Below are 23,674 nucleotides of genomic sequence, written 5' to 3'. Positions count from 1 at the left end.
GTTCTGGTTAGGATATAAATTGGATCACCTCTCCAAAAGCAAGGTGAATCTCTCCTATATCTTTCCTCAAAGCCGGGGTGGTAGTCTGAATGAAAGAAGGTATGAAATTAGGCTTTTGTGCAGCGCTGGAACCGGGGAGACCATTAGCGCAGTCATAGCAATGATGATATGAATGAATTTTTAAATAAAAATTAAAACCCTCACACATACATCGAAATGTACATATCATTTATACATTTTGTAATTCAAATAAATTTTTTAACTATTTAAATGTTAATAATATCCACCAAAGTGTGCCCAGCCGGAAGCAACCTTTCAATGAGGACACACTGATGCACTGTAAGAATCTGACATTTTGTTTTCTGTAAAGTAGGCATGACTGACCCTCAAGAGTTGAAATAATTTCAACCTCTTAGTTGCTATTAAAATTATTAGGCCAGGGACTAATATTATGCCTAATGTTTTTAATAATTTTCATTATTGGCAATGAAGGATTTAGCCATCGTTCTTGCCCCTTTCTTAAAATACATGGGCTAATTGTTCCGTGATTAAGAGTGGGGGACACTTTTCAAAGAATAACATTGATTTTTAGCGTTCTCTTTCTGCCTCTTCATTACCCAGAATTCAAACGCGAGGTAACAAATGAAGAGTTATGTGCAATACGAAATATGAGAAAACACCTCTTAAGTCTTTTGGACTAAACGGCGGAAACTATTAAAAACTCCCAGATAATCTAGTACATTATTAAGAGTCGAAGTATAAGACAAAGCATTTCCCTTGTACTACAGAAAAGAAGTTCCAAAACCTTAACTAATGCTGTCAACTCTGTGGTACACAAAAACGCACAGCCAAGTATCTTCGCTGCTGTTATCCTAGTGGATTGCGGCCCATCTAACGCCACTCTCGCATTGTGAACCACTGTAAACATCTTCACCTGATCTTTAAGGATGGTTTCAAGATCAATGAATCTTCCATGGGATTCGGGTGCAATCAAATTTCAGGTGAGATGCAAGTGGGACACGAGGATGGTCAACTTCCTAGATCTTGTACCTCTTAAGGGTCATTCACTTGTTCATTTCATATATTATGAATGGGCTTGGATGACCTGGACCCACTATACCTCTTATCACCAACTCCTTTTAAGGCATCCAAGAAAGGGTTACTGGAAGCCTTAATTCTCCACAAATACCGTTGACCCAACGCCTCCCTGCCCAAAAAGTGGCCATTCATTTGTATTCACATAAATGCTCTCAACAAACAAGGTTCTAAATGTGTGTTCTATGCCCGTCTTAAGTGCAAAATGAATCTTTTGAAATTAAGTTTCACATGCAGAAGAATATATCTGACAACCATACTCAAAGAGGACCCTGCAAAGTAAATCGCACCCTCAATAATGACTTCCCAAATGAAGACCAGAAACAACGTTACTTTTAAAAAATCTAATTATTTCTTAACCGTAAGTTTTATCCCATCGATGTGACTAGACCTCGTGAATTTAGAGTAAAATATCAAGCTAAAAATTTCAGTTCGTTTTCGTAAAGTGTTCTTGTATCTACCAATGATAAATCGTACAGCAAGTCTTGGTGGTGATCATTTAAAACCATCCTTATTAGTCCATTAACTAATGACATAGATAGACTTTTGCAAGTGTTTACAGGCTCATTTCGCATCATTGCAAGAGAGTGTTTCCTGGCTACTGCAAAACATAAACACTGAAAATACTTCCATGTGGAATTCCTGCCTCTTGCATAAAATGCAGACGGGGTTACTAATTATTTAATAAATCTGTCCGACAAAAAGAACCCAGTAACACTTATCATCTTGGGGATAATTTGAGTCTGATCTCAAGATGCATGTAATTACATCGCTCTCCTAATATCTCTCTTGTCTCATACACTACTATATTCACTATCGTTACATCGGCAGCCTACTGTTCACTATCTCCCGGCCTTATCTCACATCCTGAACTATCTGATTTGGAAGTCATCTCAGAGGAGTGTTCTAGTCCTTTTCTCTCTTTCAAAGGTTCTTAGTCAATTATTAAAACAGCATTCAGATATATATATATATATATATATATATATATATATATATATATATATATATAGTATATATATATATATATAAAGAAGTCACAAAAGTAAGCACGCGATTTTGTTTATTAGCTGAAGCCACTATGAAAGTTAAAAATGAAAAGGCAGAGTACAAAGTACTTTCATGTTAAAACACATCTTCGGGACGCAAAAGAAGATGTGTTAAGTACACGAAAGTACTTGGCACGCTGTCTTTTCGTTTTTAACACTCCTAGTGGCTTCAGCATATATATATATATATATAGGATATATATATATATTATATATATATATATATATATATATATATATATATATATTTATATGTATGTATGTATGTATACATACATATACATAAATTACCACTAAATTTCTAAACAATCAAGTACGAACGCTTGTAGGCGACATCTTTATCCCAACCCATTTTAATTCGAAGGAACATGAATTTAGGGGCATTAAACTGACACCGGGAAAGGCCTTACGGGTTCAGATATTAACAAATCGGAGGAAACTTGAAATAAAATCTAGGGTAGGCCTAACGCCATACTTGGAGCTCGGCGCGTTGAGACGTGAGGATCTCGAAGCCAAATGCTCCTGCTAATCCGTGGATACACAATGCTTATGAGTAACCCTTTGAAATGCGAATAGCAAGCTTGGCGTCAGCAGCAATCATCTTCTTCTTGGCTAAAGTCAACATAAAAACGAAATATAATATTGTAAACGATGGATGATAGCGAGAGATGGAGTTAGAAAGTTTAAGGACAAAATATTATACAATATTATTCACTAACTGATTAACAAAAGCAGTCCTTGGGTTGCAACGAGAGAGAGAGAGAGAGAGAGAGAGAGAATAGTAGCAGCGCTGAGGGCGCTTTTCTCCCCTCCTTCCTTCCCACCAACTGAAAAGGGGAAAACAGATGGGAGGTGAAGTTAGGGGGGGAGGGGAGAGGAAGCCTGCACGTATGATGGCTAACTTAGGGATCGGGGAGGAGAGAGAGAGAGAGAGAGAGAGAGAGAGAGAGAGAGAGAGAGAGAGAGAGAGGAATGGGTGGAAGTTTGATGTGAGAGGCGAGCTGTTTGAAGTCTGGGCTTCTGTCTAATTGCAACGCTCTGTCTGATTGAGAGAAAGCGAGGAGGGAAAGAGAAAGAGAAGGCACCAAAGGATGAGAGAGAGAGAGAGAGAGAGAGAGAGAGAGAGAGAGAGAGAGAGAGAGAGAAACAATAGTTCATATCAATATTTTAATTTCTTTATTTTTCTACGAAGCAGTGGTGCAATGTTAGCCTATGAAATAGAGAGAAAAACGTACTCTCTGGGTTAAAGCAGTCACTTGTTGAAATCAGAAAGCATCTAGGTCATTTCGCTGGACTCTTCCTCGAGTTATCTTACCCTTTTTACATTTGCTGAAACGAAAAACATAATCCATTTAATTTCCCACGGCCCAGAGCTGGTCAACTTTTCGTCGTATTACCATTAATCTTCAGTATGAAACTGCACCGTTGGCCTCGTATTTGACAAGCTTCAACAAAACAAAAGGAATTCACGTGATTAATGCAATAACAAATCTAGCGGAAATGAGAGCTCGACTCCAGAAGTTCTCAGCCAGACATAATCACAACACGAAGTGTGAACAATTTTTGCCATTCCATTATTCATATCGCATATACAATCTCATCTACCTAATCTCCCGAGCCCTACAAAACCTAATTAAAAAGTAAGCAGCCAATACCTTTCACAAATTAACTTCAAACAGTTGCAGCATCAATTATGCACATCTCACAGGTGCAATCGCGACTTTTTTCTCGCGTGTGTTAAAGATCTTCTTAATTACTTGTTTAATCAACATTACCTCTCGAATGTTTCAATCTCAGAGCTGATCTCATCTCTCTCTGTTGCTCCTTTTACAGGACAAGAGGAAAATCTACGTGTTCCTATCATGACTGGATAAAACGCTCCTGGAATATCACGTTATCTTGTACATACCTTTAGATTCCATCTTGTGTCCGTATGCATGAATACATATCCACACGAACCAACATGGATACACACACATATGCAAGTAATTCTCTTTTTGAGATATGAAATATGTAATATATGAAAATTTCATTCCTAAGAGGGAACCATCGATTAATAGGTACCCGACTTCTGATTTATCACATGTAAACTACTTCTGGCCGCGTTTCGGTCTTTCATATAGCGTCAAAAGTTACAAGACAGCAAAATTCCTAAGTAAAACACATTAAAGAATGAAAGTTTTCGAACAAGTCCACAAGGTGACGTTCAACAATTTCTATGACGAAACTGTCAATGTAATGGCATTTTCGCCATCACGTAATTAAAATACCTGTCAATTCAAGAGGAAATGATACATTTGTTGCGCGCTTAGAGAGAATAATTATTGCAAATGAAGGATCTTACCAGTGTTGCCCAAGGCTGCGTTTAGGCTCAAACCTCCGGTCCTGAATTCCAAGCCATTTCGAGCGTGAAACCATGGCTGCCAAAATTACACCAACAACAAGATGGTGGATGAGGTGGCCGCTCATATTATCGTAAAATATAAGCATATTAGGTCAGGACAACACAGCACTGTAACGTGCTGGAATATACAGGTTTCTCGTATCTGGAAAGAAAAAGGAAATAGAGAAAAGGGAATTAACAAGGGAACGCTGAAGTTCAGTTCCGTATCCTTTGCAGATTTAACATCATCATTTACTCTGTTTCTTATGTACTTAAAAATACTTGAAAAGCGCAAGCTAAAACAGAGCAAAAGACCCTTCAACGGGAGATTCATTAGTTTTCAAGAAAAGACAGAGTTGGGTTGGGAATAAATATGGGTTCCTTAAAACCGGTCCCCTAGAGAATGTATATGCTTTCAAAAAATCCCACCGCCCGCCCTAGAATGGAAAGTACCATCCATGGAATCTACCCTTCAGCCATTCTTGCTCCTTATTCCCGACTCTACCCGACTACGCTCTCCGCTTGACACAGCAGGTTAGGCGGCCAGGTCCAGCGGGCTAGGGGGGTCGGGAAGGTTTCGAATATACCATTTGGGGTTTCTAGAAGTTGACCTCACATGAAGGAGGAAGACGGGAGGGAGGTTTCTAGACATCTTGCTCGAAAATGAAGAGAATGTGTATGAAAGGACGGAGGGCGAAGGATGGGGGCCGAGGGGAGACAGTGGTTGGGAATGAAGGTACAGTGAGGAGACTTGGTTTTTGGGGGTGGGTGACGGGGAGGAGGAAGGAGGGGGGAGGGGTGTCCTATCCAGGGCGTCTGAAGGAGCTCGTGAGTGTGGCTAATATTACTCCTTGCAGAGGGGTCAGAGTTCAGGAAATTAGTCTGGTTGTTAGATTAGATTATAACTGGTCGGGAGCTGAGATTAGTTATGTTCATTACGATCACTTGCAAAGATTAGCAAGACTGCAAGGACGGCTGAGAGAGAGAGAGAGAGAGAGAGAGAGAGAGAGAGAGAGAGAGAGAGAGAGAGAGAGAGAGCATCTAAATTTTATTCATGAAAGGAATGACTGAAACTCTTATGTCGAGATCAGAGAAACTTGGAAAATGCAACAGTTTATGAGTATGCGTGAAAATACAGACACGCCAATTATTTATGAGAGAAAAACTGAAACTGCAATTTGTTATAAGAGAGAAAAGACTAGAACTGCAATTACTTACTGAAGAAAATGCTTAAACTGCCATTATTTACGAGAGAGAGAGAGAGAGAGAGAGAGAGAGAGAGAGAGAGAAAGTGAACCTCACATAAAACAACCACCTCAGGACAATAAACTAAGACGTTATACCGAAGGTAATTACAGAAAAAAGGACGAGAAAAAGAGACCAGCCATAAATTAGACTGGTGTTGGGATTCCACTGAACCCTGAGTTAGTGCATTATTGGAAGGGAATCGAAATAGCCAATTACAATGGATTGTTCCAATTGGGGAGAAATCTTATTTGCATCTACAAACCCTTCTTATAAATTCTCTTCGGAAAACGGACACATGCTCAAGAACTTTACTGGAGGAGACTTTTAGCAATTACCTAAAAGCTTATTTATTCTATTCAAAGCTAAATTAGGCATCAATATCACGCCTTTACAAAATATAAACTTAGGTATTTATGAACATTCTTAGGAACAGGATAATATTCCAGACACAATTACTGTATTATATATATCACGCAAATCAAACCTACGCGATTACCATGAACCCGACTTTATAATACTATATAAATAAATATATTTTTTCATATAGCATATATATATATATATATACACACATATATATATATATATATATATATATATATACACGCATGTATAATATATATATATATATATATATATATATATATATATATATATATATATATATTGCTTTTTTTTCAATGGGGTGTCGCGAAACGGATACAACATTCTAGCATTATCAGCAACTCTCCAGGGATGAGGTAGTCATCAGCGTGTTCTTTTTATTGACTCCGACAACAGCTAGTGTTCATTTACAGCTGGGTGGATTGGTGAGCTGTAGGACAGAATCTAACCATGATGTAGCAAACGTGAGCAGAGCGCTATATATGTGTCACATATATCAAGACGAGCACTTGAATGAACAACACCTAAATCTGTGGCGATTAACTTTTCTCCGTCATAGGGCAATCTGTGGCGGAATATTTACGTTACATTTAAAATAAACGAAGTAATGAAGTATAATAGAATGAAATAAAACAATATAATATGACGTGAACACGTGGAATAATACAACTAAACGGCAGCAAAATCTTAAAAATATGAAAACACGAAATGCAAAATTGTAAAAATTAATATTTATTTTTCTCCCATATTTCCGCAGAGCTCTTCAGTTGTCAGTATACGCACGTAATGAGTATGAATATATGCATGTATGCATGTGGGTGTGTTTTTTGACATCAAATACATATCTCAAATACAAACGTCATCGCTATACGGGCATTGATCACTTTGTGAATAAAGTTTCAAGAAGAATATTAGGAATTAGACAGCTGGACAGTGCTAGACATCTTTAGAACATTACGGACGCTCTACAATGTAGATGAGATAATACTGAGATTGACAGGACTTGGGCATGTCCTTAGTGCGTGGTAGCATCAGCTGGGCTCCAATGAGCACTAAAAGAATTGAAAGAAACAGGGATGAGAACTATGATAACGAAGGCTAGAGACTGTGGAGATAAGTGGAAGATAAGGCGCACTACAGATATGGCAGACTATCAGAAAGAACCTTGTGTCCCGCATTCTTAAATGGATGAGAATAAGATATGCATACACATGTACACAGACAACGCATATTCACACAGGGAAAGAAAAAAGTCAGCTATTATTCATCTCCACAGAAACGACAAACAAACAAAACAAATGGAAGGCTCCCTAATTAAAACAAGAAATCATGAAATTCGAGCCTGAGACCAGCAACCGAGAAGGGATTAAGTGAGACAACGAAATCGGTTCAAAATTTTGTGGACACGAACTCTCACTACCAAAGTGATTAATGAAGCGAAGTAATTAATGAACAGGGTATTACATTATTCTAGATCCAAATCAGATGCTGATCCCTCCCTAAAATAAACATTCGCTATTTCGTATGACTAATTAATTGTCACTTGCATATCATGTGCCCCATATGCAAGTGCGTCGGCGGCCCTGCCGAATTCGGCCTCCACTGAAAAATTTGTATCAAGAATTCTTTTTCCGGCATTCAAAATAAAGGCTAATAAATGATTAGCTAATCACACCAGGGATCTGTCTAAGCAAAACATTTATTGACGTATAATCATAAAGTCAAAGACTGTCATACTCAATGACAACATGTAAAAGATACTTACGAAATCTTCTATCAATTAAGTCAACTGATATTTTATTTACAAGGCCGTAAATAAATGTTTGCCACTTGTAAAGTAATTAATAAACATTACGACAGATATCACAGGAAACATTAGAAAATCTGAGTATTTCATCACAAGAAAACCGTTCGTTGTAAGAATACAACATCATTTTCTCTGCTCTCGCTCAGCCAAGCCTTCCTGACGATTTTTCGCCACGTGGACAATACAGATGAACGTCAACACTGGACGCTTCCGGAAAAGAGAAGACACGTCCCAGAGAGATAATGCTATCAGAGGGGCGAGTTGTCTGTGCGTATTTGTGCGGGAGGGTGGGTAAGGGAGGGAGGGAGGGAGGAAGAGGGTGATCAAGAGAGGGAGGATAGAATAGAAGAAATGGGCGTCCGGTTCGTGGGAGTCTAAGGTCAGGTTTATTAGCTGAGGGAGAAAACTCGACAACAGAAGGATCAACTGGCCGTAAACTTGACCCCCTCCAGATGGCTCCAAAAACCGAGAGGGAATCGAGGATCACAGGAGAGTAATAAGAAAACAAAAATATCTGGGATGAGAGTCTCTCTCTCTCTCTCTCTCTCTCTCTCTCTCTCTCTCTCTCTCTCTCCACCTTGCACTAAAAACAAAATCTTCCCATTAAAAATGTGTCTGCCGTCCTGAGCTGTTTTGGATCTGTTTACTCCCAGAAGAGTAATCCTGGGCAGCCTTATATCCGAGTCGAATATAATTCAACACAAAGGGATGTTTGCATTGTGTTGGATGTAAATGAGAATACCGCACCTTATTTACCTGAAAGACGGGACTTGAACTCGTTTGGGTACTTATGCAGAGGACGCGTTTTCACAAAAAGAAACAAAAACGATGAAATAAGAAAAATCTTCAACATAAAAGCACAAGTACTAACTTACCAACGCACCTCATCGCCGTGGTCAATTCAGACTATGGAGGTAGCAAGGCGGAGGCTGGAAGAACCTTACCTAAAAAGAAAAGTGCATAATTACAGAAATTCCAAAAAGTATTTGGTGTCTCTCATACAAGTGACAACTCCATTATTCACGGTAAATCATTCTCACAAATATAGCTACTTTTTGCCTAATTGTTTCCCCCAAAGCAAATGAAGTCCATCACCTTCCCGTTTCCTTTGGGAACCAAAGAAATGGATACGTAGCTTTCCCTTTTGAATGACGAGCAAGGCAGCCACTGCTGAGCTTCGCTTGGCCAAACTTTCAGGGCGAGAAAGAGCATTTCTAATTTAGCGTCTACCCTAAAACCATTACTGCAACCCGGCCCCTCCGGCTGCATGCGAAGACGAGCGTAATTGCACCCTTCAAGCCATCTTAACCTAATCTCCACCAACCTCTTAGTATTACAACACTTATTACCATCGGCATGTGGATCATTATTATAAAATAAAATCAGACAATACAGAAATGTACAATTTGTAAAGGTTTAGAAACTGGTGCATCATTCATTTTTCTCATAACTTTAAACACTGACGCAACTTTTAAAAAAATCAGATATATACGAAGTTTTGTTCTTTAAAGCTAACATACTCATACTGATAACAGTAACGATAATATAACAATCAATCATAAAATTCCTTAAATGGAACTTGTGATCAACTCATCTTTTTCGGTTGCGAAAAATATTTTTCCCTAATCTTCCATGACAATAGATATCAACTCCTCCTTTCAGCCGTTTCCCCTCCCTCCCTCCCCACCATGCCGCATCCTCGATTTCCCCTCCCCTGCAGGTTCCCCTCCCGACCCCGACAACAACAGACAGACCATCTCCACCCATGGATGATTTTTGGACTGAGGGGTGTGCTGGGAGGGGAGACTGGGAATAGGAGGAGGGAGGGGGAAAAAGAGAATAAAAATGGCCCAAAACCCATCAGCAGAAGCATATCAGCAGAAAACAACAACAAAAGGCAGTTGGATTCCGCCGAACTTAACATCTCCATTCAATTACAGGACAGTAATTGTCCTGCCTTTATAAAACACGTCGCTCAAGAATTACTGGTATCACTGAATTAGAGAGAGAGAGAGAGAGAGAGAGAGAGAGAGAGAGAGAGAGAGAGAACAATTCAAACAGAAGAAGCAATCTGAGGAAGTGCATTGTAGAAATACTCAAAAGACTGAAAAAAAGTAACGTTGATCGGAATGGTAAAGGCTCAATAAGATATGACTTAAAGCTACAACAAACATATTATTAAACTTTGTGTAACTTGTGACAAGGAGCAAATTAACGCGACAATCAAACTGAGCAAACAATTATTATAATGTGATAATTTTGCAATATAGAAAATATATACAAACGACATCTTAAACCGCATGATTGTACAAAAACTTTTTTGATGATTATAAAAAGTTTATAAAATATCCTATCCGTAATTAAGTACACCTATACGTCAGATATAAATATACAAATCTATTTAAGTATCCGTAAAATATATCCATATATACACATACATAATATACATATATAATGTAAACAGCTTAATAACAAAGACAAACGAGACGAAAAAACTGCTGAAATACGGATTATTTAGAACGTAACATGTACACCATCCGCCGTCCATAACCTTATGTGTACATACATAAATTCATGTAGAATATATATAAATATATATATATATATAATATAATATATATATATATATATACTATATATTATAATATATACACACACACACACACATATATATAAACACACACACACACACACACACACCACACACATATATATATACTTATATTATATATATATATATATATATATACTATATATACTAACGTTACACTCAGTTAGCAGATACACAGTTTTCAGAGGCAAAATAACTCCAGCCCTGTTTTATCAATATTGATGAGGAGGTAGACTGTAAATGATAGCCAGATATTACTGGCATTTAGAACTAACATGCCTTTGGTATTATGGTACAGAGAAACTTATATATATATATATATATATATATATATATATATATATATATATATATATATATATTATATATATATCTTTGTGTCTATAAAGTTTACATACATACTTTCACGGCAAAGTGACAGAGCCTTTCCAAAACATTATCTGCTTCACAAGCCAACCAACAGTATGGGCTCTTTAGCAACGAATCGAACTCCCTCAAAATTCCTTCATTCACTTCTATCTTGCATACTCTCGTTCTCCTGGATATTATGTCTCCTCCTTTTCAGTGCCTCTTTTGCCTATTTCGCACAAACTATGTAGGATTCCTCTACTTCACCCTCTTAACACTTTTCTCATCAACAAAACCATCTTCAAACATTCTGATTCATCTTCCCAGCAACGATAACTTTTCACCAATTTTAGCGGATCTCCAGATTTCTCGCTACTTCATTTCTTGCAACATACGTAATACGCATATTTTGTCTCAACAGATTCAATTATATTTTGGCCTTTATATTCAAAATCTGTACTTCATCTTATAAAGGAAAATTACAGAATCAATTCTTTATACATTTCGAAACTGGCTCCCACAAACGTTCGAAATCTGAAATCTGTTTGTTCTATCGTGACACATGCGCGCACGTACTATTGTACCTCTTCCCTCACTTCACTTATTCTGTAACCAATCTCTCTTCTCACCCTACCATCACCCGTTTAACTAGCTCCCAAATAATTCAATCTTGCTATAATTTACTTTCGATTTTCTCAACTTTCAGACTCTTTCAAACGCTTTCACTAGCTTCGGTTGTTCTTCTCCACTATCCGTCAGTACTGTATCACCAGCAAACATCAACCATTTTACGATACTTTTTTCCCAAAACTCGACCCCTATCAGTGCGTTAATTTCCCTTCTCTGGCTTTCTACATTACTCCAGATAATAATATTCAACAGCTATGGAAACATAAGATACCCTTGCCTCAGACCTAGTTTTGTCTACAAATCCTATCAAATCACTTGCTTTCACCATAAGAACTTTTAATTACTTATCATCCTTGCCATCTTTCTAAAGGACCACCATGCTCGTATTCCCTACCTATATTGCCATTCAATCCTAAGTTCACATAAGCCACAAGCAACATTCTGCCTTCTCTGCACACAGACTAGTCTTCACCTCTCAATCCTTTTATAATATTACTTTCTCAATCAAAATCCTTCTGTACACCTTCCCTGGTAAACAAAGTAACATTGTGCCCCCATACATCTTTACATTATTGTAATGGAATCACTGTACCTATCACCCGTGCCTATGGAACCTTTCCTTTATCTTCCATTCTCACTTTCTCTTTTCCTACTATATTCATTCGCCTGTATACCTGTACACGGTCTTCTCTTATGTTATGTAAGTGACCCTGTGAAAAAAAAAATTTCTTACTAAACCTCTTATTTATTCAGCACATACTTAGTGTTCATATATGTAAAGATACATTTAGACAAAATACGTTAACCATATTTCCTCTACTTACGTGTGTGTGTGTGTGTGTGTGTGTGTGTGTATGTATATATATATATATATATATATATATATATATATATATATATATATATATATAAATGTTTAAACATACGTAAACTATATTTGTTTCAACACATAGTGCGGTGAACAACTTTCAAGGGAAACCAATTGTATTAAACGTAATATTTCTTACAACGAACATCCAATATGTGTTCATGAAATCAACAATTAAATCAATTCTGAAAATATCCGTTGGTGGTTATTTAATAATAATAATTAATAATAATAATAATAATAATAATAAAATAATAATAATAATAATAAAATAATAATAATAATAATAATATCTACTTCTAAAGAAACAAAATTGTTTCCTCAAAGACATATTAAAATACAAGTTTGGCCATCGCCCTTTTCCTGGACTTTTTTTTTTTTTTTTTTTTTTATTCAAAGACTATGAAAGTCCTAAACCTCAATCTCCACAATGTCATTATAAGAGTGTCGTTGGCAGGAGAAACTTGCTTCAAAAGTTTTGATTCTGTCAACAAGATGCTCTGTTTTAATACAAGGGAGGAACGGGAGGAGGGATGAGGGGCCGGAGCCAATTACAAAGACGTTAATGATTGCGCGAGGAATAGGAATTCTCGTTGTGGTCACAAATCAAACTATGCATCTCCTCAAAAGCCTAACGCAGTCGGATTTCTTTTGTTTCCTTTTAAAACCGTGTGTGATAGGAACATAATTTATTTCGAAAACCGGACTGTAAACCTGAAAAATGACCGCTAAAGATTACAGCTATCCCACTAGGACTGGCTGCAGCTCTTAACACTATATCTAATAGTACTACTACTAATGCTGCTATTACTTCTACAAATAATAATAACAATAACAATAATAATAATAACAACAACAATGAATGGGCAACAGGAACAATAGTGCCTTCCTTCATCCAGGAAACGAAGAGAGCTGACAATCAAAAAGAATGAGCACGCGGCCATTTTGCAATGATGAAAATTTCATTGATGAAAATTCCCATGAGCCTCAGAGACGTATTAAACCATGAATAATGAAACATATTTCTTCATTAACCTGTTGCTACGAGAACAGGCATGAACGCGGAATCTATTTCGCATGATATTTTTTTCCTCCCTCTCTCGGATTATTTAGGGCTCCCAAGGGATGCTCGCCCCCCTCCCCCCACAAAAAAAATATCGCACAGATTGCAATTGAACAATTTACACGCCGTTGCCTCTCACAGATGCCTCCTACCAGCCTTCCTATCTACATACCTACCAACCTAACCCCCTCCCCCCTCCTCCTCCTTCTCCTCCATATTCTCAACTGCAAATTAAGGTAAACTCTCTCTCTCTCTCTCTCTCTCTCTCTCTCTCTCTCTCTCTCTCTCTCCGTGATGTGAAATGGATTTCCAATTAAGCAATACCATGACCACAGTCATGACAAAAATGGCCTCGCTTTCGTTAAATCCTCTTTAACAAGGACCTCTTCTAATACATCAGAATAAAAATTGTTATTATACTCTAAGACAATATCCTTCATCACGCTCAGCCATTCTAACTTTCTAAGATGACGTCCTTTACTCTGTTGTCCCTTAGTATGTATCTTAATTATTGCGAAAGGTACAGACAAGACTAATTAAAGATGGTTGGACTGGTCGTCAATCTGCCGAAATACAAGGTATACTTGTTTACGGAATTCTTTAGTAAAAAACATTCTGTTCAAATTGTAAGTCAGTTAAATCTCATCGAGTAGTAACCGGTAATTATGTCATGGGAAGAATCATGTGCAAAATCTCAAAACATAAAACAATCCCACATTGCTGGTCAATTCAACAAACAGGACCATAATAAAATTTTAGGATGTCACAACACAATGAAAAATGTCGAAAGGTCACAGAAATTCATAAAAAAAAAATTTTTACAAAATACTCCCCTACTTTTAATATCAAGTTGCTTTATAAGTCGAGAGGTAATCACGCAATGATGTTATTTAGATTACTTGTACGTAAATAAATTCATATGCTACGATAACAAAAATAAGAATGTAAAAGAGAGAAAGAGAGAGAACCTCCCCTTTGATAGCCCCAATCGACTGTAGAATAATAACGGCACACACTGTAACGATATGATGAATAACAGTGCCTGGGATTTACTATTTTTGTTTTCCTCGAGAGAGAGAGAGAGAAGAGAGAGAGAGAGAGAGAGAATGGCCAGCATTCTCTCTAACTGATTGCACGTGTACATGGCTGACAGATTGCAATGCTTCCGACCCCTCTAATGGCCTCAAACTGTTTTCCAATTTGATTGCCAGCGTTTATGATTCACAAAGAGTCATATTAGTGAAAGCGTAATGAGATTTTCCTCTGTACATGAAAAAAGAATAAATGCTTCGCTCTTGATAAATGTATTGAGAGAGAGAGAGAGAGATGAGACGAGAGAGAGAGAGAGAGAGAGAGAGAGAGAGAGAGAGAGAGAGCAATGACGTACGTTCAAATTCAGGAATCAATTTTTCTAACACAGAATAACAAGCCATGCTGCCAAAAAGGTTACATATGAATCATGAACCGTTCCCATGCATATCTGTATACAGGGTACAGACGAGAGACGGGTTTGGGTTGGAAGGGGGAGGAGTGGGGGGAGAAAAGGGCCTAGGGGGAGGGAAGGGGTCAGAGGGAATATAAGGGGAGAGAGGAGTCCGATGTTTATTCCTGCATGGCCGTTGCATCACCGCACTTACAGTTAATTGTTGTTTTTCAATATTGTCAATCAAAGATGCAATGTTTGGCGTTGAATTTGCAATCGCTGTTGTTTTGGTTACGTTCGCTGTTGTTGTTTTATTACTCAACTATGTCATGTCAGTTTTCTCTATTGCGTGATTTCATTTTCCCTTCACAGGGCATTCCAGGTCTCGATTCTTTTCCGCCGACTTATTTCATTTCATGGTGCGAAGCGACTGTAATGTCACTAATTCTATAAACGGCTGTTTCAATAGAAGTCCCTTTTCCTACAATTCATCATTGGAGAGAATAATAAAAAATACTTATAAATGAAAATATCATGGATAAATGTCACTTCATAAACACACACATACACATAGACACCCACACACACACATACACACCCACACACACATATATGTATATATATATATATATATGTGTGTGTGTGTGTGTGTGTGTATGTAAATGCATATATATTATCATATATATATATATATATATATATATATATATACACACACACATATATATTTGAATTTTGTTTTTATCACATCACCGTGATTCATATACATGCATTAAGCTACAAATGTCCGTTTAATATCCAAATCGCTCTAACCTCGGAATTAAATATATTTTTATTAATAGTTAACCGAAGGGGAATTTTTAGTAGAATAATATATATATATATATATATATATATATATATATATATATATTTCACAAAATATACGTATATGCGTGTGTTTGCGGCTTAAGAAGGTACCATCCTTCTGGAATTACTAGGGTGAAGTTGCTAGTCCCATACACTTACCTGCGAATGTGCAGGAGGGTGCACGTACGGTATAGAAATGTTTCACGATCACCCATCCAAGTGCTGACCGCATCCAACGCTGCTTATACAAAACTCTCCAAATTCTTTAGTAACGCCCTATGATACCATATGTCGGTTCAAGTCAGGCCTCGCTATTGTTTGGGCACTTATGATTTACATAGTAACACAATATATTTTGTTACACAAACATATACTTCTATTATGCACAAGGTATGTGTTTCTACACGAAGAAAAAAAAATCCTTCATCTCTACTTTGTATTTCTCAATATTTCTCATCTCTGCGATTTTAAGCCTTATAAAGAACGCAATTATGGGAAAACATCAATTTCTTATAAAGCATTCAATGCAGTCACACCTAAAAGTAAATTAATTCCGAATTTACTTTTGTTTAAAAGTTAAAGCTGCCAGAAAAACAGGAAAACAGTTTGCGTATTTTTCTTAAGTACAAACATAAAACCATGATGATAATTTAAATTATTTCAAAAACCATCCCAGCTCAAAATATTAGCCAGAGCCCTATACATTACGACCTAAAATTAAATTTTGCACTAAACTGAGCTAAATGTCAAGAATTTTAAACTCCCTTGCCAATAGTCCCCTGAAAACGAAAACAGAAAAAAAATCGCAGGTTATCTATAATTTCTCTTTGCCTTTGTTGCACCTTTTCCCTTATTATTAAAATGACAAAACACAGATGTGTACCCTCCAAGCTGCCTCATTATTTCAAAATCAAAAGAAATCAAATCACGTACACAGTATTTGCCTTCTAATTGACTTCGATAGTCTTTCGTTAATTGGAATTTTCTGATTGCCTAGATTCTCTCTCTCTCTCTCTCTCTCTCTCTCTCTCTCAAACTGACTCTCTTCTCTCTTCAGTTACATGTTCTGTATTTCTCCTTGATTTCCCACTATTTCTTTGTTTCTTCTTTCTACAACTGGGAGAGGTGACAGGGAGGGAACTAAGAGGGAGGGGGATGGGGCAATGGAGGGAGGGAGGGAGGAAGAGAGGGAGGGTAGTGCCAGCAACGCATTCTTGATTCCCTTTCCATTCCTGTTTGCACATTCCTGGCTTTCATTTCACATCAAAGTCTCCCTCCCAGATGACGTCCAAATAAGTCGGCTCCAGAGATAGCCTCCAGCAAGCGCTCCCTTTCCTCTTCCCTCCCTCCCTCCCATCCATCCCCCCTCCACCCCCATCCACCCCCTCCCCCGCCCTTCCCTCACAGTTGCCCCTCCTTGCTTCCCTCCGCCCCCCTCCCTACCTCACATTGCCTGTTACCACATTGTCCATATTTTGAAGGGTTTATTTTAGCATTTCTACTCGTTTCACTTGGTTATTTTAATGACTGCACAACCTCATAATTGCAGTGTGTTATGCCAGCTTCGATGTTATTTCAACCAGGTAAATGCCGCGGATTAATTCAATTTAATTAAATCTGTCAGGTATAATTAGTCCATTTCTTTTATTTCAGTTACTCGGTATCGATGGCTAGCGTTCTTCGCGGGGCGGGGGACTCATGAACGAAAAGCTGGTGAGTATCAGATTGATTCGTTCATATCATGAGTGTAATACAAAAGGTAAACTTAATTAGGCCAGGTTTTCATCCTATTTCATAACTTGTGGCAATGGCGCTGTCAAATCAGGGAGTGATGGAGAGCATGGAAAAATCATCATCGACTGAATTACGATTATTATCCATAAATTAAAAGTCGATGGCGATGATGGCGTTGGGAGCCTTTAAATGAAATAGAAGACGACGACCACCACCACCACCACCACCACGACTCGGGCGAACGCTTTCGTTCGGTTCAGCTCGCATCGCGCAATTTCAAATCTCATGATCAATACCAACCGAACTTTCCTCATAAACATCCTGCCTTTAATATCTGATAAAAGTCAGAGTTAAGAAAAAATAAACGACGCTTCCGCATTGACCTGCTAATTAATAACTTCCACAATGGTTGTGATCACAGCCATCGATCAATACCAGAAGGCAGTGATCACCATTTGGAAGAATTGTTTGTATTCTCTCTCTCTCTCTCTCTCTCTCTCTCTCTCTCTCTCTCTCTCTCTCTCTCTCATTAAAATCTGGCCAGCCTATGTTATTAAATATTAACAACGACGGATATAAGGGGACCGGGAATGTGGCTGTGGTGGTCCTCGTCAATGCATCTGAGTTACATGTAGGAACTCAATGAGGTACCGGTTAAGAGGAGGAGGAGGAGGAGGAGGAGGAGGAGGAGGCAGAAGGGAGGAGAGGACGACCGGACAAGTCCAGGGAATTATATTCAAGCAGCTTCACTGATGATTCTGAGGCAAAGGATCAAGAGGAGGTGATACGGGAGGAGGTTGTGTGTGGGGGGTGGGGGGGGGGGGGTGAGTGAAGCTGTTACTAAGAGGGATAATTCACTATAATAAAAACAACAGAATTATGTCCTAAATGAAATGAATAAATCGGACACGAATAATCTCATTTCCATCAAATCGAATAAGAACAGCAGACGGCCTCTTTCTGTGACAAAACTAAATCGGCAAATTCAGATGGCGTCTTTCATACAGGGAATTCCATAACGTATTCCGGGCATACATGGTAATCGTGCAATAGCCGATTATAGGCAGTCTCCCCATCCGGTGATGACGTCTGTTCACCTAAAATACAGTGGCAGATCCTAAAGCCATTTTCGCAGGAATACTAATTATAAACCGTGTCCCTAAATAATGGATTGTCTCGATCACTGAGCCCTATCTCGGCATCACGGTAACGTATTTCAATGATTCTTTTTAAAAAATGTTTCTAGTCTCAATATCTGGAGATTCAGCAACACTGACAATAACGTTCTAATGCATCGGACTTGATAAAGCATTTACAAACTGTCAGTATAACATGGTCAAATAGTATATGATCACTGTTCTGCGATGATAGTTTAAAATAAATGGTCAAATAAGTAATACAATCTAATTAATCAATACAGGTTGTTCAACATAAGGAAAATAATCTTACCTTAAGGCGCGTCGTCGGTCATTTAATTACCTGCTGTTGCAGGAAAAATACACAAGCACACAGAATACAGATTGTTTTGCTTCTACCGTGAAGTCACCTCTCAATATTAGATAGTTTGACTTTGTTACTTGGAATAAGGAGAGAGAGAGAGAGAGAGAGAGAGAGAGAGAGAGAGAGAGAGAGGAGGGGCGATGGATATAACTTCAGTGTCAAGGTCCTGCTAACTAATAGTTTTCCGATGTTCATGTTTCCCGAGGGAAAATTTACACTAGGCATCATGAAAAGTGCGGAACGTCCGCATAAACCTCCATATCCAAAACACGTAACACATCCACCTCCAAATGACAGGCGAAGTGCCAAATCCTCAGCGACATCTATTTTAATTGAAAAAGCTCAAGCCCAACCACACGGAAAACAATAAAGACATTTTTCCAACTTCTCAGCTTTCGTCTGAAAGAAATTTAACCTCGTTACGCTTACAGTCCTTTATTTGAATCCACCCGATTCCTTTTTTCCCTCCAAAGAACCTTCGTTATACAGTTGGTCGCCTATCTCTCGGAGGCAGCTGGACTCCCACGAACTTGAGAGAAAAAAAAAAGGAGGCGCTAGTTTCAAGGGAGAGGGAGGAAGAGAGGGAAAATAAGGAAAACGAAGAGTATTTATTTTCTTCTTGAGCGTTATTCATTAGAAATCAGAAACCTTTTGTTTTCTTGGCTTGATTTGCACTTAATGTGCAATAACAAGTTTATAAAATATATACCATAATGTGAGTGTCTGCCATGAAAGAATTACATAAAATTTAAACAGAACGATATAAAACGAAAGAGCGTGCGTGTATCCATAAATCCGTACACTTTACCTTAATGAAGGCAAAAGTTAAATCCGTACACTTGTCCTTAATGAAGGCAAAGGTTAAATACCATTTTTATGTCGACAACAAGAACATGGACAAAATAAAGTCAGTAAAAAAATATGACATATGAAACTTATCAATAAATAAAATATGAATTCAATTCAACACAAATTTCCGTAAGAAAAACAAGAGGAAAGAAGGTACAGATAATTCAGAGAATCACCATTCAAAATGACACTAGAGAAAACCCTTGGAGTAAAAATAAGTAAATAAATTGGGTTTCTTGATTTTCGTACCGAAACAACTGCTACTATATTGCCTTCTAATGAATGGAAGAGGGGGGAGGGGGTCGCCAAGACTCCCATTTACGAAATGAATTCAAGTTGGAAATCTTTCCACAGAGACAATATGCATTTAGGTAAGGGCTGCACTAACCAAACAAGACAATATGTTCTCTGTCGAATGAGTAAACACGGCACCGGCGCTGTTGCCTCTCTCTCTCTCTCTCTCTCTCTCTCTCTCTCTCTCTCTCTCTCTACCCCCTTCGGTAATTCTAAGCTGAGGGGAAGAGCACCTCGTAGTCGCTGAGGATCCAGAGGCTGAAAGTAGTCGGCGGAGAAGGCTAGGGCTACGCTTGGCTATAATCCAACGTCCTGAACATCAAAGAGCGGGAATAACTCGGTATACAACGCCTAGGCTTTGCGCCATGTTTGGAGTTCTTGAGTCATAATCGCAGTTAGCTGGGATTCTGTCAACTCGTAGGTGATTTATATACTTTTGTTGACGGCATTATGATGGGGATTCGCGACACCATTCTCCCCCCACCACCAAGCCTCTCTCTCTCTCTCTCTCTCGTCACCTTAAGACGACTTTCGTAAGCTCAACCAGCACAGTGTTTGCCATCTAATCCTGTCTGGCTCAAGACGTAATGCTCTAACGATGAATCCGATGTCACTTTCTTTTTTCTCTGCTAGTAATCAGATCGGATACGGCATAAAAATTAGTACTATTACTTAAACAAGTACATATAATAAAAAAAGAAATCTGAACATTTTACGAGAAAGGGCGGCAACTGTCATCTATACACGGTTACGAGTATTAAACAAAAAACAGGAATCACACATGACATCGTTTTCTGTTGAGTCAAGATTTAAGGCTTGCACAATCTCTGATAAGACAGTACTTTCACTTTATTCTTACATGCAGTCAAAATTCAACAGTTCGCCGACATCTAAGCATTATTTCCACTGTATAAAGAGAGCACTAAATGTTCTACCTGCCCAGGTGAGTGACGGTAGACTTTTTGAATTTGACTCTGCCTATCTCCAATACAGATTAATAGAAATATGTTGATTTAGCATCAGGGTATCTTCAAAATAATATCTTATATCTAGTTTATTAAATATAATGTACATATAGTAAGTACTTTAAAATATAGTAAGTACTTTAAATACAAGAAAACGAAAAAACAGACAATGCTATCATAACAGACAATGCTTACAAAATATGCAATGACAATATCCTTGTCAAATATTCCGAGTCCTATATTATCATTTCCCTGACAAGGTACTTTCATTTACTTTAAAAAATAAATAAATAAAAACATGTGGGATTACATACTTCCGCCATGTGTCAGTAGTCATTTTTCTTTCTTATCACGTAGTATTAGTGGCCCCACAAAATCGGCTAGAAATTTGAGATCCCCCTGGTAAAAGCCATCATGACTACAAACAAAGGATTGCACACGAGAAGACACGCACCGAGCAGTCTAGCTTTCCTCGTTGTCACTCAATCGAATTTATAGATTTTAATCACTTTAATTAGTAAGTGATATGTGATATGGCCGATTTCACAGAGGGCATATCTGGGTAATTCACCCTCAGTTCCTTGAAACATCTGTTGATAATATTCTATTCTCTGATGTTACAGTTATTTTCATAAATAATATCAAACAAATCATAGCGGTACTACTACTCGTTTCCGTAAAAAAAAAATGTAAAAAAAATTAAAATGATCCCATCAGCAGCAGTCCAATTAAGAAAAACAGATTGGAACTAAACAATCCAGCAGGTCTAATGTTAATTGAGTATTGTGTTTGTAGTTATAAAGTAAAAACCTTTTAGCTAATTACACAAGCAGTGGAACGCCTATAGCACAATGCGTCAAGAATCAGGAGCACCGAATAAAAGACCTAAAAGCATATTGCACAGCACATATTATTATAAATATAATCATCTACTTCCGTCTAAAATCCGGTCTCTTCCTTTGGAATGATTTGTGGAATTTGGCTGTTCTAGTCTCGTTGAACACCAATCTCCAAGCCATTTTCACGAACTGCCTTCTCTGCCATAGAATGGGGCATGCAAGCGTCCATAAATGAAATGAAAGAAGTCATCTGACATCTGTAAACATGATGTTTGACCCCACATTTAAAAACTTTACCAGACATTTCCTCTTTAATGGAATTTTAATGAAAATAGTTTTGTCACAGAATGGGAGTATGAATTGTCCGGTCAATTAACAGAATAGGTGATGCTGTCCTAAATTAAATAGTAATACGTCAGACCTACTACAAGAGATACGGACTATTCTCTCGTTTAACTACAAATTACCCATTCACGCTTTAATAAGAGAAAATGATCAACCATAGAACACTAGGTTAGGGAAGATTTAATCAATGTAATGGTTTCCATAATGAATGGTCCTTCTCTCTTTTTTCTCTCTGTCTTGTATAAAAGGCAATTTTCTAGGAATTAAAATGAACAGAAAAAGAAGCTGAGATTTATTAACGCTAGAGCATCGATCCAGAGGAAAAGGCTTGGAAGGGCAGCTGGCCTCCTGTTAGCGCACAATTAGCATCGGCATATACTCTGGAAAACATTACTATTTCTCCGTTTAAGTCCAACGCATTTTAAAAGTGTGTAAAATATATACATACATACAAACACACACACTATATATATGTATTTATTTTTTTTTTTTATTTAATTTAATATTTTTTTTTTTTTTTTTAGTTTTTATAATTTTTTTTTTTTTAATTATTATAAAATTATTTTTAAATAATTATAAAATAATTATATTATTATTAAAGTATATTTATATTAATTTTTATATATAATATATAATTATTATATATATATATATATATAAATTAATTAATATATATATAATATCTATATATATATATAGATATATATATAGCATGTATGCAAGTATGTGCATTGGAGCAGTACTGTATACGTGGGGTAAAAATTGAAGGGGTGGAATATGTAGAGAAACTTTTAAGTGGCAAAAATGTTAGAGCAGGAGAAAATATGAATCGGAGTTTGAGATTGGATAACATGGGGTTAATGACGGACAATAACTCAAAAGTCACGTAAAAAGAGGGAAGGAAGAACTAGAGACGGATGGAAAGATGGTGTGCAAGAACTATCGGTAATACAGGGCCTTAATATCTAAGAAGGGCCGAAGACAGGGTTCGACGAGCTGCTGAGAAGCTTTCATATATAGTAGGTGTTTGAGTCGTTAATGCCGAGGAAGATGTCTGCACAAGGAGCTCATTCACGCTTCAGCACTTAAAAGTATGATTGTGACACACCCACCTCTATCCTCTAACCAGAATTCTCTCTCTCGCTCTCTCTCTCTCTCTCTCTCTCTCTCTCTCTCTCTCTCTCTCTCTCTCTCTCTGTGGTCATTCGCTGTAAGGTTAATACATAATCAACAATAAGAAAAGTACATTAGAAATATCACGTATCTCTCCAACGCAAATGATTACCGCCTTTATAGAAGTGATAAGCCGATGTCAAATAGACCACTGGTGCTGAGAGGATGTGGGGACTTATGTTCTTCGGCAGATATCCTTATTTGAAACAAAGCGGAA

General features: G+C 37.6%; 1 protein-coding gene across 1 annotated transcript in view; it reads left to right on the top strand.

The window, feature by feature from the left end:
- The window catches only part of LOC135195426 (uncharacterized), a 142,022-nt gene that overhangs the window by 86,490 nt on the left and 31,858 nt on the right, over nt 1-23,674 (top strand). The window contains exon 4 of the mRNA XM_064221671.1: nt 17,412-17,471. Within this exon, the coding sequence (XP_064077741.1) occupies nt 17,412-17,460 (49 nt within the window). The 3' untranslated portion in view covers nt 17,461-17,471. The remainder of the gene's footprint in view (nt 1-17,411; nt 17,472-23,674) is intronic.

This window comes from Macrobrachium nipponense, chromosome 16 (genome assembly GCF_015104395.2).
Source record: "Macrobrachium nipponense isolate FS-2020 chromosome 16, ASM1510439v2, whole genome shotgun sequence".
NCBI classification, from domain to species: domain Eukaryota; kingdom Metazoa; phylum Arthropoda; class Malacostraca; order Decapoda; family Palaemonidae; genus Macrobrachium; species Macrobrachium nipponense.
This window is presented reverse-complemented; position numbering and strand designations above follow the sequence as displayed.